This window comes from Hippoglossus hippoglossus, chromosome 11 (assembly GCF_009819705.1).
Source record: "Hippoglossus hippoglossus isolate fHipHip1 chromosome 11, fHipHip1.pri, whole genome shotgun sequence".
In the NCBI taxonomy this organism is placed as follows: domain Eukaryota; kingdom Metazoa; phylum Chordata; class Actinopteri; order Pleuronectiformes; family Pleuronectidae; genus Hippoglossus; species Hippoglossus hippoglossus.
In genome coordinates this window covers 9,757,734-9,774,707 of record NC_047161.1, presented here as the reverse complement: position 1 = coordinate 9,774,707, position 16,974 = coordinate 9,757,734, and the positions used below count along the sequence as shown (strand labels likewise).

General features: G+C 43.5%; 3 protein-coding genes across 4 annotated transcripts; 1 reads left to right on the top strand and 2 right to left on the bottom strand.

The window, feature by feature from the left end:
• The first annotated feature begins 1,919 nt into the window (after positions 1-1,919).
• On the top strand, positions 1,920-8,446 carry adnp2b (ADNP homeobox 2b). 2 transcript variants are annotated; one of them, XM_034599261.1, is made up of 5 exons: positions 1,920-2,289; positions 2,320-2,389; positions 3,237-3,358; positions 4,453-4,557; positions 4,750-8,446. In XM_034599261.1, exons 3-5 carry the CDS (start codon positions 3,251-3,253, stop codon positions 7,465-7,467), a joined length of 2,931 nt encoding a protein of 976 aa, XP_034455152.1. In that variant the 5' UTR covers positions 1,920-2,289; positions 2,320-2,389; positions 3,237-3,250; the 3' UTR covers positions 7,468-8,446. The 2 variants fall into 2 exon arrangements, with proteins under 2 accessions (XP_034455152.1, XP_034455151.1); XM_034599260.1 differs by having other exon boundaries at positions 1,920-2,389.
• A 521-nt stretch (positions 8,447-8,967) lies between these two features.
• Positions 8,968-12,976, bottom strand: ggcta (gamma-glutamylcyclotransferase a). The gene is made up of 4 exons (XM_034599259.1): positions 12,752-12,976; positions 10,518-10,663; positions 10,278-10,410; positions 8,968-9,584 (listed from the first exon to the last, which is right to left on the bottom strand). The coding sequence occupies exons 1-4, from the start codon at positions 12,860-12,862 to the stop codon at positions 9,450-9,452; spliced, it is 525 nt and encodes a 174-aa protein (XP_034455150.1). The 5' UTR covers positions 12,863-12,976; the 3' UTR covers positions 8,968-9,449.
• Positions 12,977-13,762: 786 nt separating this feature from the next.
• snrpd1 (small nuclear ribonucleoprotein D1 polypeptide) lies at positions 13,763-16,845 on the bottom strand. Its single transcript, XM_034599258.1, has 4 exons — positions 16,692-16,845; positions 16,029-16,105; positions 14,329-14,520; positions 13,763-14,095 (listed from the first exon to the last, which is right to left on the bottom strand). The coding sequence occupies exons 1-4, from the start codon at positions 16,703-16,705 to the stop codon at positions 14,019-14,021; spliced, it is 360 nt and encodes a 119-aa protein (XP_034455149.1). The 5' UTR covers positions 16,706-16,845; the 3' UTR covers positions 13,763-14,018.
• Between the last annotated feature and the right edge of the window lie 129 nt (positions 16,846-16,974).

Here is a 16,974-nt window from a genome sequence, read left to right as displayed (position 1 = left end):
AGATTACAAACACAGTATGAAACACAGCTGTTACAGAATAAGAGCTCAGCATCTAGAGTTTGTCATCTCCACCTTCTTGCACCTGTGCATTTGAGTATCTAATCACTTATACGCTGCCGAAGCCTTTTTGATACTCAGCCCCCGTTTGCATCTCAGCAATCAAAGAAAAGTCGCAGGTAAAATTTAGATAACAGTGAGTAAAGTGGAGATTTAGGTAATTTCCATGACTGAGTCTAAATGAACACGTTCAGTCAGCTCTCATCTGTGTTCTCTAGCTTCTATCCTCGTCTAACTGTTAAGATTTTGTCTTGACATTAACATATTTCCAGAGTCAAATATTGCAGCAGATGTCTTTAGCCATTACTCATTCTGAACCTCAACATCATTAGATTAGGAAATACTGAGGCAAATGTTTGCACACGTGTCTGATGTCAGCGAAATGATGCCATTGATTTCTCCATCATCTTTATGAACTATCGCCACAGAAACACTTCCTGTGTGTTATATGGGAGAGAGGATAACAAGTCAAGGAATCACTTCCCTAAGAGGAGCTGTTATACCTCCAATCATATGTCTCAGTCACTTTAGTCTGGCACTCATCACATGTCATCACGGATTGAGTGAGCGCACAGCATGAAGCAGAGGTGGTCAGTCTCTATTTGATCGAGGTGGCGGTGATGATGATGAATAAAAGGTGATTTATTAGTCGGCCAGGAACAAAGCTCTCACTCACGTCACAACACAGAGGGGATGGAGTCGCAGTTTCATGATTGAGGAGTTCTTGATTCACAGCCTGTTCAGTGTGACAGAGTACGATTGCACTCAGAGCTCTCGATTTGGATTGGTGGCTCTCTGATTGGTTTAATTGCGTAACCTTGTATTGGTTGGACAAGAGGGAATCTCGCTGTGAAAAATCCGCTTTTTCACCACTGGGTCGACGTAATGGAACTGAATCACCCCGACCTTTGGGAGACGACTCCTTCTGCCCAGAAAATCACATCATCCTGGTTTGCGTTGCCTGACCAGAGGGCCCAATGGCTGATGTGACCTTATCAGTCAAATGTTGGTTGCAATGGTTGCATCACTCCCAACACAGAATTGCTTCACGCCATTGGATTTCGATAAACCTTTTCCACAGTCAAATTTAAAGTCGACAGATGATTAATGACATGTGCCTTGTGTGAAAGAATCGTGATGAGTCATGACACACAAATTCGTAGGTATGAACGTATGTGCTTGTGCCACTATGTAATAGCTAGTAAAAGGATCCGTAGCTCAACAAATGGTCCTGTCGTTTCGTAACGCCGTACATCGGAAATCGAAAGCGCGCCTCGGACGAGCTTTGGATTGGCATACCGTCACACTGACGCTGTATAAACAAAGTGAAGGCTGTGATTCAAACGTGGGGCTCTGGCTTCGCAAAATTTTTACGAAAGTGAACATATCTGCAAGATGTCAAGCGGGAAGGCCGAGTACAAGATTGAGTATTCAAAAAGTTTTGAATTGACTCACAAGTGGGCATAAGTATATCCGCACATACAAATTTTAAACTTAGCATTGCTTTGGCTAAAAATGGCTTTACGGCCATAGCTAGCTCTTCCAAGTTTTTCTGATCAATAATTGAATCAAAAAGTTCTAACTTTTGACGCTATGCTAGCCCAGCTACTTCTAACTGTAATTTCCACTCCCTCTCTGTTCAAAATGGAGGGTCGATGCTATAGGCTAACAAAATGGCATGAGATGACATCATGATCGAGGGACCGCCCATTTAGCTCAGTTACTCGACAGCTCATTGGTTTGCCTTGGTCACATGCCACGTGACATCCAGTAGGGGTCGCAGGAGCCACGCCCCCCCGGCCTAGCCATGTGGTGTAAGGACCAAAAGCCCAATGGACAGGTGACTTATCACATGAAAGGCACCGAGTGGAGGATGAAAGGCATCACCTGGAGACCCCGGGCGAGTGTGCGACGGTGGCGGCGGAGGAATAAAAAAGTTATTCCGTTTTTAGGCAGAGGCGCCTCCCATTGGTCAGTTTGTGCTGTATGCAAATGAGCCCGGCTACGTCAGATCCTGAACTTGTGCGCCATATTTTTTCCTCTCAATAGAGGAAGAAAGGGACAAAAGCGGCGGCGACATTAACGTAGCATCGCAGGTGCTTCGCAAACATCGCGCATTCTCCCGGAGGCGTGCGCGCTTGTGTGTGTGTGACCGGAGGATGCTGCTCGGATGAGTGTGCGCGCGCGGCGGTGGCAGCGGACGCAGCTTGTCGACACACACACACACACACACACACACACTCACGCACACACACACACACGGGCCGGTGGAAGTGGGGATCGGTGGAACCTGTCGGATCCAACGCAGACGTTCACGGGAAATAAGACGAAGGTAAATGTCCGTGCGGGGCCGAGGAGGAGGAGGAGGAGGAGGCGCATCCCGATCACAACCCGCTGCTGTGGTGACCCCGATGTGGGCAACACACGCTGACACACGCACACAGCAGCGTTAGCATCGGTGGTGACTGGGATCCGAACACACACCGTTAACTGGCTGCAAGTTCTCGTCTTGTCTCAGTTAAGTGCGAGTTTTCATGTATTATTCACGCAGAGGCTCGTAGTGGAATCAGCTGTTGCACAACAACTGTTGTGTCGCTGTGATTTGTACACAGGCATGTGTTGTGTTTTTTATTTATACAGGAAAGTGTTGATCCTAATGAGGATGATCTTAATGCTGCAGTTTATTTTTTCACTAATCAATGATGGTGACTACAGTACACTGATGATTTGTCTTTTTAAAATCATTTCATTAGCAGCATCTTGGACATTTAACAACGATATTTCTAACTATTATTAGATGAAATCAAATTGATGTTGCCTTCTTGGTTTATACACACACACACACACACACAGAGATCATGGATTAACTGACCTCAGCTAATGACACTGATTGTGTCTCCCTTCATCTTTTGTTCCCAGTATTTCCATTTCCTGTTTTATTCTAATCCTTTATTTCTAGTCGTCCTTCACCAAGCAGCTGAATCTACAGCAGCGTCACAAACTGTACAATTAAGTTGCCATACTGAAAGAGTGGTTAGTGTCCCGTGACCCCACTGTCACATGCATTTGAATGCGCCTTAAATCTGTACATACATTATTTAGTAAACATATATTTATCATAGCGTTGTAATAATTGTGTATTAATGCTCTGTCCCATTACAATTTGTGTCTTTTATCAGGCCTGTGAGGTAAAATGTATCAGGTTCCGGTGGGAAACATTGAGAAGATCAGAAAGGCGCGCAAGGCGGTGAAAAACATTCTTTCTGAGATTGGCCTGGAGGATTGTCAAAACCTGCTGAAGGTATGTAGAGTTGTTTTCAGGGTCCAGTTGTTTACAGATGAATAACGGTCGGATGCAGAGTGCGGGTCAGAAATCAAAGCAAATCTTAATCATCAGTATAAAAGAAAGTGACGGATGGTCACTGATCAATTAATGATGATTTAAGTTTATAAAATCTGTCATGTTCCATCATTGCATTGATTTCTAACGTCAGCTATTAACCAATCAATTCTAATCCAAATGCAGCATCAACCACCTTACAGTTTCAAAATAATTTTCAGTTTATAGTTAATTTCTTAGGGTATTTTAAGTTTGATTGTTTAATTACAACCACCAATCAGATTTAAATTTGATACATTAAAAGAAAGATGCTCACAGGTTTTTCTATTGGGTTGTTATGGCAACAGGAGGGGGGAGCTGGGGGATATGACGTCATGTCTACTGGCAGATTTTCCGTAGTATTCTTCTAATGTGGAGAATGTCACAAATCCATGAGCAGGACTAATCAATGGAGAGGTTGTGTTAATGTTGAAACTCGTCAGATATGTTCATGTATTTTGATATTCCCGCATATTTTTATTAGACATCATATGATTTACTAAGATAAATTGCGTCCTGAAGAAATTAAGTGAAACTTTTGCAAAAGAGACATGATCACCTGCTTGTTGAGATTAACCAATCATTCATCATTATATGGTATAAATATATGACCCATGATGACATCATTGTAATCTTGCATTACTACAATAAAAGGAGTCGTCAGGAGGTGACATATCTCCATGGAAACCACAAAGCCAGGGGTAGGGGTAGTGGCCAACTCCTGGTGGGGGTGGGGGGTTTGGATGGATGTAATTAGGTCAAAGGGCAAATAGGAACATTTACCATTCAAAAGTGGGAGCCATTTTAAAAGTGACACCACTTCTGGTTTCCTGATTTTTGGAAGTTAACAGTTAATTTGACCCGATTGGGGTATATACAGCAGGCTATGCTATATGCATCCCCCCTCTGTTGCTTTTAATTTCCTTATTAACCATTTTGAATGTTGGTTTTTCGCATGCTTTACATTGTACTGTTTCTTACGCTGAAACATTGTTTGTGTGTTGTTTACTGGGCAGGATCTTGATGAAAACCCTGAGACAAACCAAGATGAAGAGGAGGTCTTCCAGGGAACGAAGTGGATTGATTTGGCAGAGGGATACAGTACGAGGCTACAGAAAAAGGTGATTGTGACACACATTAACAAAATATCACTCATAATGGATTATTTGCTAGATTGAGTAACTGTTAAATAATGAATACCTCATGTTAGTGGAGTATTTATTCCATATTGTTAAAGATATGTAAGTTGCTGAGAATGTTATAATTTGAACTTGATTCACTGAGATATTGACTGACTTTTTCTTTCTGCTCAGTGGCCTTATCGGTCCCGCTCTCTGTGCTGTAACCTCTGCAAGTACTCGTCACAAAACATCTACAACTTCAGGAGTCACGTGTCCCGCTGCCATGGATACGTCCAGTCCTTCTGCGCGCTGGCACCCTGCTCCCAGTGCCTCTTCATCAGCCACCCCAAGGTCGTCAAGAGGCACATGCTGTTCTTCCACGCCAAACTCGGCACCCACATACAACCCGCAAGGGACCCGTCTTTACCCACCCATCGCGGAAACGAGAGGTATCAGTGTCGAAGGTGTGGATTTCCGAACTCTTCGATCTTTGCAATGAAGAAGCACATTATTCTCAAGCACTTGGACAATTTGGCAGAACAGTATATAGGTTACAGATTAAATATTCAAGGAAATACGTCTGTAAAGATCTACTGCTGCAAAGTGTGTAAGATGAACACGGGGAATCTAGACCAAATGTTGCATCACATGCTGGTCGAGCCATCGCATTATTCGGTCAGCACACAAGTTCAGAGCCTGATTTACGAGAACAAGAACTACACCATCAAACCGACACCCAATGGAAATGGTCTGTTTCTTACATTCCCAAATATCTCTCCCAAAATACAGCAAGCTCAAATATTCAACAGTAAGTCCTTGGTTTTACCAGCTAATGGCCAACCTGCTGGGACTTTGGTGACATTACAGCAACTACAAGGAACTACAAACACTGCAACTCTTTTCTGTGCCCCTGGAACCAACCAAGCTTTTCTGCCCCCTCAAGCGTCGGCACTGGTGCAGCTAGCTAGTGCCGAGGCTAAAGGTCTTCTTCATCCTGGTGCCACGATATCGCTTCGAGGTACTTTACCCCACGGACAGTCCATGCTCCAGCTGCCCACAATGTCTACCGTGTCTCTGAAACAGGGACCGATGGTTCTAGCTCAGGCTTCTGCTCAACCACATCAGACTCACCAAGCACAGCAGCTCCTGGTTCCGTCAGGAATGCAGGCCCACATGGCAGCTGGAGCTGTACCCAAGCCTGCTGTGGTTGCACAAAATGCATCAACAAACCAAATCAACCTACAAGGCACCATGCTGACTTCACAGTCCCTGCTGAATCACCTGATTCCGACCGGCAACAGGGTGAACGGCATGCCCACGTACACGTTTGCTCCACTGCAGGGAGCGATGCCCGTCTCGCAGAGCACAAGTACCCCTCTCAAGGCCGTAGAGCAAACAAGTAACTCCGTACCACAAACTAAGAAATGGATTACCTGTCCCCTCTGTAATGAACTCTTTCCTTCCAACGTGTTTGACATTCACACAGAAGTCGCCCATCAGGCAAAATCCCCAACGTCCAAGTCAGAAAGTTTAGCAGCACGAGCAACATTCCTCAAGAAAATGCCAGACAAAACTGTCAAATGTCTAACATGCAAAATTCTTCTCTCAGAGAAGAGCGTCTTCCAACACTTGCTGCATGGCCTGCATTGTTTGTACTGCTCAGCCTTGTTCTACTCAATCAAACAACTTGCCGAGCATGTGAAGCAGCACAATCCCGCAAGCAAAGCATACTGTGATTTCCTAAGGGAGAAGTTCAGGGTCTACTCAAAAGGTGTCGGAGGAATCCTATTCCCTTACTTTGACGTCCACACCACTGCACCGAAAGAGATCCTCGGAGACACAGAGGTCAACCTTGCCCTGGTCACAAGTACGCTCGACCTGATCTTCTTTAAGTTGCAGCCGAGCAGCCAGTCAGAACTCTGCTCAGCTCCTGTGAAAATCAACAGCATGTACTGTCCCTTCTGTGATGAAAAGTTCCCGAATGAATCCAAACACCTGCAGCATCTGAAACAGAAACACTTTGTTGCTCCTACTATCCATGCCATCCTCAAGACGGAGGCTTTCAAGTGCATATACTGCAACGGAGTGTACACGGGGAAGGTCACCCAGCAGGCGGTGATGCTCCACATTCAGCGATGCCGGTGTTCACCAAAACAACCACAGCCACCCAAACCTACAGCACCGCCACCGCCGCAGCAGCCTCCAAAACCAGCTCAGCAGATCCTTCAGCCGTCCGGGCTCTACTTTGTCCAAATGCCACAAGGGCTGACTATGAAACAGACTCCAGCAACCATAACTCCAACTCGTGCGATTCGACCTGCACCTGTGGAAACCGCAGAGGAGCAGCAGTCAAAGAAGCGGCTGGAGGCTGCGCTGAAGCAGGCCATGGAGGACAACAAACGAGAAAGAGAGGTCAAGGCGGCCATGCGCAAGAAGCGGGAGCAGGAAAAGCTGTTGCCTCCGAAGCCCTCCGAGCCCGAGGTCCAGAGCGACCCCACGGTGAAGCTGGTTTTGGAGCCGACCCCGGTCGATCGCCGCGGTGACGAGCGCAGAGACTTCATATCTAAATACTTCAACCTGAACCCTTACACCACCCGAGCGGAGACAGACGAGCTGTGCAGGAGGCTTTCTCTCACCAAGCCGGAGTTGGCGGCCCTCTTCAGCAAGAAGCGCAGCAAGTGCATGAGAAGCCTCAAGAGGAACACCACCGCCATTCTCATGGGCTTCAACATGACCGAAGTGAGGAAACTCAAGCACAACCTGCTCTTCCCACAGCTGCGGCCCACTGAACCCACAGAGCAGCCGCACAACGATAAAACGGCGCCGAAGGCGAACAGTGAGGACGCACCGGAACCGATGGATGTGAGCGGAAAGGAGAAAGTTGCAGGGGAGGTGGAGCCGGTGGAATGAGTTCAGAAAAGGACTCAGAAGCCGACCCCTCTGATTGAACTCTGGTACTTTACCGATGGCCTTTTGTGTTGACAGTCACTGGAAGAGTTGATCCTGGTGCGGATACAGTGTATTTCCTAACGTACACCTGAGCAGTTTCTCCAAGTAGCCGTCATTAATAGTGTTTCATTTGACTTTAGAATGTTGTCAGTGGCCCATAACATTATTTCCACATAAACAGTCATGTCGTGATACTCCCTGATATATAATATATACAAGCATATTGAAGATACAGGTTTATTATGGTGCAGATCGCTGAGCTGCAATATCGCATTCAATCTACTGACTTCGACATAATCACTGACTTGTGCCTGGTAGCTGCTTTTTTCACCCTTTATTTAAACCCCTTTGTATAAAAAGTGTGATTTCAGTTCTTATCTTCTAATATTAAAACTTAAGTGCACACCTCCAAGTAGAGTTCAGTTATTTGGCTTTTTCTTTTGTCCTTTTTTGTAACATATTGGACCTATTTCATTCATGTGCACGGCTTTATTGTTTTTGTTTCTTCACGCCGTTTCCCTCTTTGTATTGACACAGTTTAAGGGGGAAATGTGTTTTGCTCACCAGCTCCCACAAACTGTTAAGGTGGACGTTCTTGCTCGATTCCCAGAATACTTGGTTATTACTATTATTAATCTCAATTGAATCATGTCGCTTGCATGAACTTTTCTTTTTCTTTACTGTCGGGTGAAATTACGATTTGTGCCATTGTGAAGAAGTCCACAAATTTGCATAGATTATACTGTAGATTCAACAGAACATAAATGTTATCGAGTGTGGATTCTTTCACTGTCAAATCTTCTGTTCTCCTGGTTTGTTTTTTTTAACTTGTATTTTCAATAATTCCTAGAGGTTCAAAAGTGTAGGGAGAGGTCAACATTCTCATACTGTCCAAGACCACTGTGTTGTAAAAAAATAAAGTGGCTTCTTTTTACATGAATCATTCATTACTTTGGTTTTCTATTTGTAATTAAATATATATATATGTTTTTACTCATGCTGTGTTAAAGCCCTCAAATGTATCTTTAACATGAAGCTGACTGAAACAGTACTAGGGGCCACTTGAAGAGGGGAAATCTGAGTTTAAAGTCATATATGAGTAAATTAGTATTTCATGGTTAATATTGTAATTTTACAAGAATAAAGTTGTAATTTCAGGATACGTGTCATTTTAGAGGGGACATATCAGAAGATCAGTTAATAATAATCTCCACATTCCTCATTTTAAGTTATACTGTATTATAGGTTTCACAAATAACAAAATACTTAATCTATTGGCTCATCAGCAGCACATTATCATAAATTTCAGGACTTTGAAAGATGAATTACAACTTTATTCTCGTAATATTACGCCTTTTTTTGGTAATATTACTTTATTATTAACATGGTTTTATTCTCTTTTTTCAATATGACCATAATACAGAACAGAAAGTAAAAATAAAGGCTGGCAACAGTGAGGTGTTAAAGTTATTAGTGTGTTTAATATTCCCCTGAGAAACACTTATACTACTTATACTACATACAGTTTCATTCAGTTCAATCACCCATTATCTCAGCTCTAAAATTAAAAATACATGCGTCACCATAAGTCTCAGAAGGATAAAATATTAGGTGTGTGTTGGGTCCAGCCAAATGTGTCAATATTAGCAGCATGCATTATTATCATCTGACCCCAGTGCTACAGTTGGTCTTGACCTAAAATAGTAGTTTGACTAAAAAAATCTAAAATCAAGGTCCACTTACTAGCTTTTTCCACATTCTTATAGCCTTCATCATCACTTTTACATTTTACATCATTATTTCATTTGAGTCTTACATATGTCATGATGAAGAACAATAAGATCTGGTTGAAAGCCCCAGAAACTGCTGTGAAGTGAACCTCGAGACCACAAGGTCCCGTCATTAGCTCTTCTTTTTTTCCCCCCAAGTTCAAGAGTAAACTTTTAAAACGTTTCTTCCACAGCTGTTCTGATTTCATCGAGGACCGAGGGGCCACTGTAGTTGTTGGTTTGAATCCACTCCAGGCTCTTCCTGTACTCCTCTGGGAGGCCGTTCTGCTTTGCACCCAGACACACCACCTAATCATGAAACACAGCGAGAGGGACGTTTGGTAAATAAAATGATTAAAAAGATCGAACTGGTTAGCAAAGCTGTTTTCAGACATGAACTTTGGAAATGTCTGGAAAATAGGGTGCGGGCAACTTCCAGTTTGTCTTTCACACATGAAGAACGCAGCAGGAGATTGTCACTGTCAGATGCGTTCACAACAGCAAGAAAGTGTCCAGAACATTCAGGCGGGGGGGGGGGGGGGGGGGGGGGGAGGAGGGAGGACATGAGGCATAAAGTCCGCTACAGAAATCACATGTGTTTGTTTGAAGCACATCTGCCCCTATCACCACAAGCTTTCAAATCTGTTGTATTTCCAAGTTGACATCTTTGTCTGGTTCTTCCCTCTTTCTCATCCTGAGATATTCAGTTCAGCTTTGCGTCCGTCACGTGTTAAAAACATTATCGACACGCCCACTCACAACATTTTCCTGCTCTATTCTCACATTTTCCCGACATTATACTAGAGCACTGGCACCAAACGTTCCGGGAAATGTCCAGAGCAGCTGATTCGGAGATTCAGCTTTTTTACATACTGACCTTTGGAATAATTTCTGGATAAAAGTCTGGACGTCAGTGCAGGTCTGAAAGCAGCTCCGGCCATTTGTAACATGTCATCATGTACAGGTACGGTGTTTCTTAACCTGTGTTTTGTGGCCACAAACCTCTTTGTACTGAGGAGAGGGGGGGCAGGCGTGGAAATTGTTCATCTGGTACGTCCTGCAGAATATCTGCCCTCTGTCTGTCTCCACGGTAACGTTGAGTGGCGAGTACATCCCCTCACTCACTCCTTCCTGGCTGAGGTCACAGAAAAAAGAAACATGCAGCGTCACTTATAATGACAAATATCAGCCATCGGACTGATGTAGCAGCTGTGTTTTGATGTGTGTGTGTGTGTGTCTCACTTGTCGAGACTCCTGAGGTTTTCATCGCTCAAAGCCCAGATCACCCCCCACACTTCATCGCCTGGACAGAACTCTATGGTGGCCACTCCGCCGTGCCAATTGTTGTCCACGTGTTCCTCCCACAGGCCAAAGCTCAACTTGTAGTCCTGTACACACACACACACACTTGCATTCATTTCCTGGAGACTTTCTATAACCATAACCACTACCCGCCTAAATCCTAACCTTTGTCCCAATTGGGGAGAGTGTTTATCTCCAAATGGACAAGCTGCCCTCAACTGGTCTTTACTCTGACAAAGGTGGCCTGTGACAGAGACACACAGACACACACAAGGGGGACAAAAGGCTGTGATGTCTGCATTTCAAACATAATGCCTTTTATTCCACTGTACATGTAAAGAGCTGCTATGTTTGTGTTTTCAGCCGAGTCCCAGCAGGACTGTTCTGCTGTTGGTCCCAGACCCTGTTGTTGCAGCCGGTTTAATGGTGGTGGTGGTGGTGGTGGGGGTGGTGGTGGTGGTGGTGGTGGGGGGGGGGGGGGTCACTCAAAAGTCTCATCATTTAAAAGGACCAATATTAGACAATAATAATATCAACTTTATAAATAAATGGGAGGCACTGTTTATTCTTCTATTATTATTCTTCTGTTTGTTAATTTATTTGACAGGGTGAATTCTCATCAATCAACAGACAAAATACTGCAATACAGCAAGCCGATTGGTCAGTGCAGAGCGGAGTGGGGGGGCTGGGGTGTACGGTCCTGGATTGGACTGGGCCCGATCCCTTCGCAGCGTGTTGCACAAGTACTGGTGTCCTGAAGCGGATGCACGCAGCCACTGGTCACCAGTGAAGGGAGCGGAGGAGCGGAGTGGTGTGAGATAACTTCGGTATGTTGAAGACCAGTCGAGCTGCTGCATTCCGGATGAGCTGCAGAGGGGGGATAGCACCAGCAGGCAGACCAGCCAGGAGGGAGTTGTAGTAGTCTAGGTGTGAGATGACAAGAGCCTGGACTAGAAGCTGTGCTTGGCTGTAAGGTAGAGTTGACTGTGCTCTTCCCTGGAATCATTTTTCCTATGGTCTAAATCACGTAAGGTCCAGAGATCTCATTTGACCCCCCAAGAGTCTGCGCTCCCTGCTCGTGCTTCCTGATTCGTTAACTACTCGACCACGTGTTCGTAAAATCTGTCTCCTTACTTTTAATCTAGCATTTTTTTATATATATTTTGGTACTAGTGCTCGTCTCTTTCCTGATCTCCCCTGGTCTTCAGACCGCAGTGGAAACTGCAGGCACCCTTTTAGTTCCAAGAAAAAGGTTCATGCAGTAAAAGTTCCAGGCTACTGTTACTTTCACTGAAATGACTGACAAGCTGAAAAGAGAGAAGGAATTGGGGGAGATGATGATTACGACCACTGGACAGGAAGTAATGATCTGACCAGCTACCAAGCAGACCAATCACAGTTGTGGTGCAGGCTACATGGCTAAAACGTATCTATGCCAACACAACAGCAGAAAAACCGGTGTTTTTTTCCCGGTTCTATGTAACCCATCTAATAGTATCTGACTGGATAGCAAAACACCCAGTCAACAATGTTGTAATAACAATGCTGTAATAACGGACATAGTGCGCGTGCACGTGGTAGCCCATGCAGTGTGTTATGTGATTGCCAATGCTGAATTCAAGTCCCGTCGGTTAAACGGGGCCTGTTCTGGCGACCAGAGAATGTCATAGAACAACAATGTGACATAAAAACTAAAACACCAGTTTCAATGTCTAGGATATGACACAGACATGAAAAATATATAATTATATTTTTGACTATTTTAGCAATTACATGTTATTACAGAAAGTTACATAATAGTCACAGCAGAAATCGAACTACAGCCCTGAACCTGGCTAACTATTTACAAACTATATGTATTATTAATGACTATGGACAATCTCAGTGCAGACAGATGACAGCAGCAGACCGTAATACAGTGGAAATGCGCGTGCACGTGGTAGCCCATGGTTATGCAGTGTGTTATGCGATTGTCAATGCTGCGTTCACGTCCCGTCGGTTAAACGGGTGCTGTTATGGCGACCAGAGAATGTCAATTATTAATGTTAATTGTTCCAACATGAACAGTTGATTTGTGCCCTATTTGTCAGGGTTGGCGGTAGAAGACAAAAACACAATAGGAGCTCGTCGCTCCTGGAGTAAAAGGCGATTTGAACAAAGCAGCGCTCGGTTACCTTGAGTCTGGCGGTGGAGCAGAACATGGCAGAGGGATTCGACAGTTGCAGCCGCTGCCTCAACAAGTTGCTCCCGAAGGCGAAATACATGAATTGACCGAGAGCCGCCATGTCGGTGTGTTTTCTCCTCAGCTGGGTGACAGACAGGATGTGTGGAGGACCGTCAGTGGACACAGGTCTGTCTGTTCTGATGTGACCGGAGTAGCCGGCTCAGCTACATAGGACTACAACTCCCAGCAGCCACACGCCCACACCGTCTTTTAAACCTGTCAGCCAATCACAGGATAGTCACTGCCGCCTGTAGGTGGCGCTTTAACACTAAGGCTTCAATTACATAAAATTAAAATACTATTAATATTCAATTATACAAGTTATTATTCCATCATTTGTCTTTTGTTCCCTATAAAACTTTAGTCAACAAATTCTAAATATTTACTTACAATATACAAATATGTACATTACACTGTATGGATATATCATTTTATATATGTAGTTTGCATTTTTATAATTTTGTTTTGATCTTGTAATTTAAAGCAGTCAGAGCCAATTAGTTGAATGAATGTTTTCTAAAGCTCACTGTGGTTAAAGCTCACATAATAACTGCATGAATAAGACGCAAGTTCAGACGTGGAACAGGTTTCGAATTTCTGTTCATTTAGAACTTTTGAAAACCATAAGGGGAGAAATTTAGAACCTTTGTCCTTCAGATTAAATGTTTAGACTCCTTACAACCCAGTGAAAATCCTTATTACCAAATATTTTAAATACAAACAGTGAATAAACCCATCTACATTTTCTACGGTCATAGGTTTCTGATAAGTATGACCATATAGACATTTAAACATGCACATATTACGTTTTTGGATTCACCCATCATTGTGACCACCATGAATGATGGTAAAAATGTACAGTAACTCGTGATGAGTTCAGTTCATTTTTACCATCATTACACAGCTATTATTTATCCCTTTGGCATTTTCCCAGTTTTTGTAGCATTACTCATGGAAAACATTTCTATTCAAAGACACTTTATTAAATGTAATGAAAACGATTAGAAAACAAAAGTATCTGACTGGATAACAAAACACCCAGTCAACAATGCTGTAATAACGCCCAAAGTCCAGTTGATCCTCTTCATATGAAGCACTTTTAATATACAAAAAGGAAAAATAAAGAAAAGACACTGAAATTCAAAAAAGGTTTCCTCTGAGAAAAAAGATCCTGTACAAACAGCTGGGAGGTGAGAAGCAACTGTACAGCCTGGTGCTCATCTCCTTGGACCGCCTCGGCCTCGTCCCCTTCCTCTGCCGCGGCCTCGTCCTCTGCCTCGTCCACGGCCAGCCACTAAAAGACAAGCCAGTAACAGTCAGCACACCTATCAAACTTTCTCCAGCATATCAAATAAAATATAGATGTGGACCAGTCAACGTTTAGACCACAACAACGAAAAACTAGATACCAGGGCCAATGATTCTCTAAACTAACAAACACAAAGCGTTTCACTAAATACAAAAACACCATTGATGGTGTGTTCTTCTCATGTTTTTGTTGGCCTGTGTCGTTTCTGCCACACTCACCGGCTTCCCTCTTCTTGGACTTGACCTTTGGCTCGATGTCGACCAGCAAGGTGTCCAGTGGAAGACTGTCAGGCAGGATGAAGTAGCGAATGTTGTTGCCACGGATACTAAGAGACTCGAGCTGAGTGGGCTCCCTGTTTTTCAGAGTCATTTTCACAGCCTTCAGGTGAGTGTTCATGCTAACGTCGACACCTGAATGAGAAATAGAAGAGGGTCAAACATGTGAAGATGAACAAACATGTGACATGTTATTTGCATTCACACAAATCCTTTGATCATAAAGTAGCTGTACAATGACAAGTAATAAAATTACTACTGTCTACTACTCCGGTTGACTGGAGACATGAACGGGGAGCCAAATCAATCAAAGAATCTTAAAAACAAAAAGTTTAAAACACCAGATTGTGGTTGTATGACACATATCCCGCCTCTCTTCCCAAAATACCATCATCTGCTTTACAACAGCAAAAGCAGGAAACACATCAAGCCAATCGTGTTATTGCACTAATGCAAACACACAGTTGAGCTTCATGAGTAAAACACACACAAGTGAAAGCAAACTAGTCAAACTTGATCAACTCTAGTTATGTGCTCTGGTGAGTCACTGAAGTCAGCTGTTAAAGATAACATGAAACATTACAAATGCATAATATGAATGTAAGCTGGAAACAAGGGTTTTAAATGGTATTTTGGGACAGAGTCAAACTTTTTTTAATGTTTTTTTTTTTTTTTTTAGATCCGGATAGTGATTTCACATTGTATAGACTCATTATCTGAGTATATAGTATATTCATCTCTTTATGTCCCACTGACTATTGAAAATTCAGTTAGATATGAGCCAGGTTCTCTCAGGGAGGGGACAGATAAATCAATAATGAGAAAAAGTATGAGTTCAGCTATAGTGACTCACATTATGAATGAACGTAGGAAAGTTGTGAACATGGTTTAACCAGCGGGGACTCTGCAGAGTAACTGAGCTGCATTTCATTACCCGTGTTTGCCTTAAAGCAGTTTTAAAGGGATAGCAGGTTTGGGCGATGGGGAAAAACCGTATCACGATAATTGTTTTCTTATCAGTCGATATCAATATCAATATATATATATATATATAGCGATATACATCAAATCAGCTTCATAAAGACCTGCTGAATTCATATTTATCTTCTCGGCATTCAAATTTGACTTGAAACGAGGACATTTACATGACGCTTTTAGCGTGTGTCCACTGTGATCCAAGCACGAACGCAGCTCCTCAGGAGGATATCAGAGGACATTTAGGTTAAACATGGTGTAAATGACCTCGTTTCAGGTAGAATTTGAGTGTCAGGGCTTACAGACACTTAGACACCACAGGAGCAGTATGGAGGCATTTTGTGTTTTTGAATCAATTGTATTGGATTTGGCTGCAACGATGTTTACCCCTGAAACACCAAAAGTGTTTTGTGGACTCAAACACTCCACCCCCCCCTCCATTGGCATAGTCGTGAGTTGATAATGATAATTGTCATTTTGGGATGAACTATCCCATTAAATCTAATCACAACATGAGCATTACAACTACGTCAGCAGGATAATTGTTTGCATGCTTAACATTAAGCTATTGCATATTAATATCATAAAAAAAAAAGATCACGCCCCAACTCTGCAAATAAACTTTGCAAAGACCAACACATCTTCGTGCTTCAGAAAGCTCCTCTCACCTGTGATGGTGCCGTGGACCTGGGTTCCATTCTTCAGTTCGATAGTGACTGTCTCATGGCTGAGTTTCATCAAAAACCTGCGGGAGGAATCATCGAGTGAGAACACAACACAACTCTGTTCTCAACTCCATGGAGTGTAACCTGAGGGCAGCTAGTGTTAGCCGTTAGCCGTGGAGCTAACAGCACCAAAACAATGGCGCACACAGGCGAAGCGGGGCCTACATTTAATATAAACAAAGAGCTACAACTTCTTTAAGAAGTCACATTAATAAATAACAACAAGCTCATTAAAGTTTAAGTTAAGTTTAAAGCCAACAGGAGACGCGGCCTACAAGTGATTTAACGCTTCGTGTCGATGCTAATTTAAGCTAGTTAGCAGACATAACTGCTGAGATAAGATAGTGGCTCGATATTTAATAAAAGCACAATGCATGTGTGAGTCTGTGTGTGTCTGCATGCGTGTAACTATGCGTTTGTATTAGTGGGTTTGATTTGGAGCCTGGAGCTCAGCGGGGAGCGGCGGAGAGGAGCCCGGGACCAGCCTCCATTCATTCCGCTTCCCGCCTCACTCCAAACATCCGCATCCATCCCGCGGCGTCTCGGCACTTTTCTCCATTTTTAACCCCGGAGCTGCACAGACGGAATCTCCCCATGTCCACGTACCTGACGAGTTTCATGATGGCGACGGACTGAGACAACGAATCCTCCACCGATGAGAAAAAAAATTACAGCTCAGTTTTTACACTCGGGCCACTGTCGTATTGTTCACGTTTCCGTCGCGGGGATGTGACGTAAATACCGCGACACGAGGAAGAGGAGGCGTGACGTCAGATCGGTCGGACCACACCGCCGCCTACTGGTGGAGTCAGGAAGTTTCACCACCACTTTCTTCACAACTACTATTATACTGTATTCATAACTATATTTTTCCTGTTTCAATAATTAA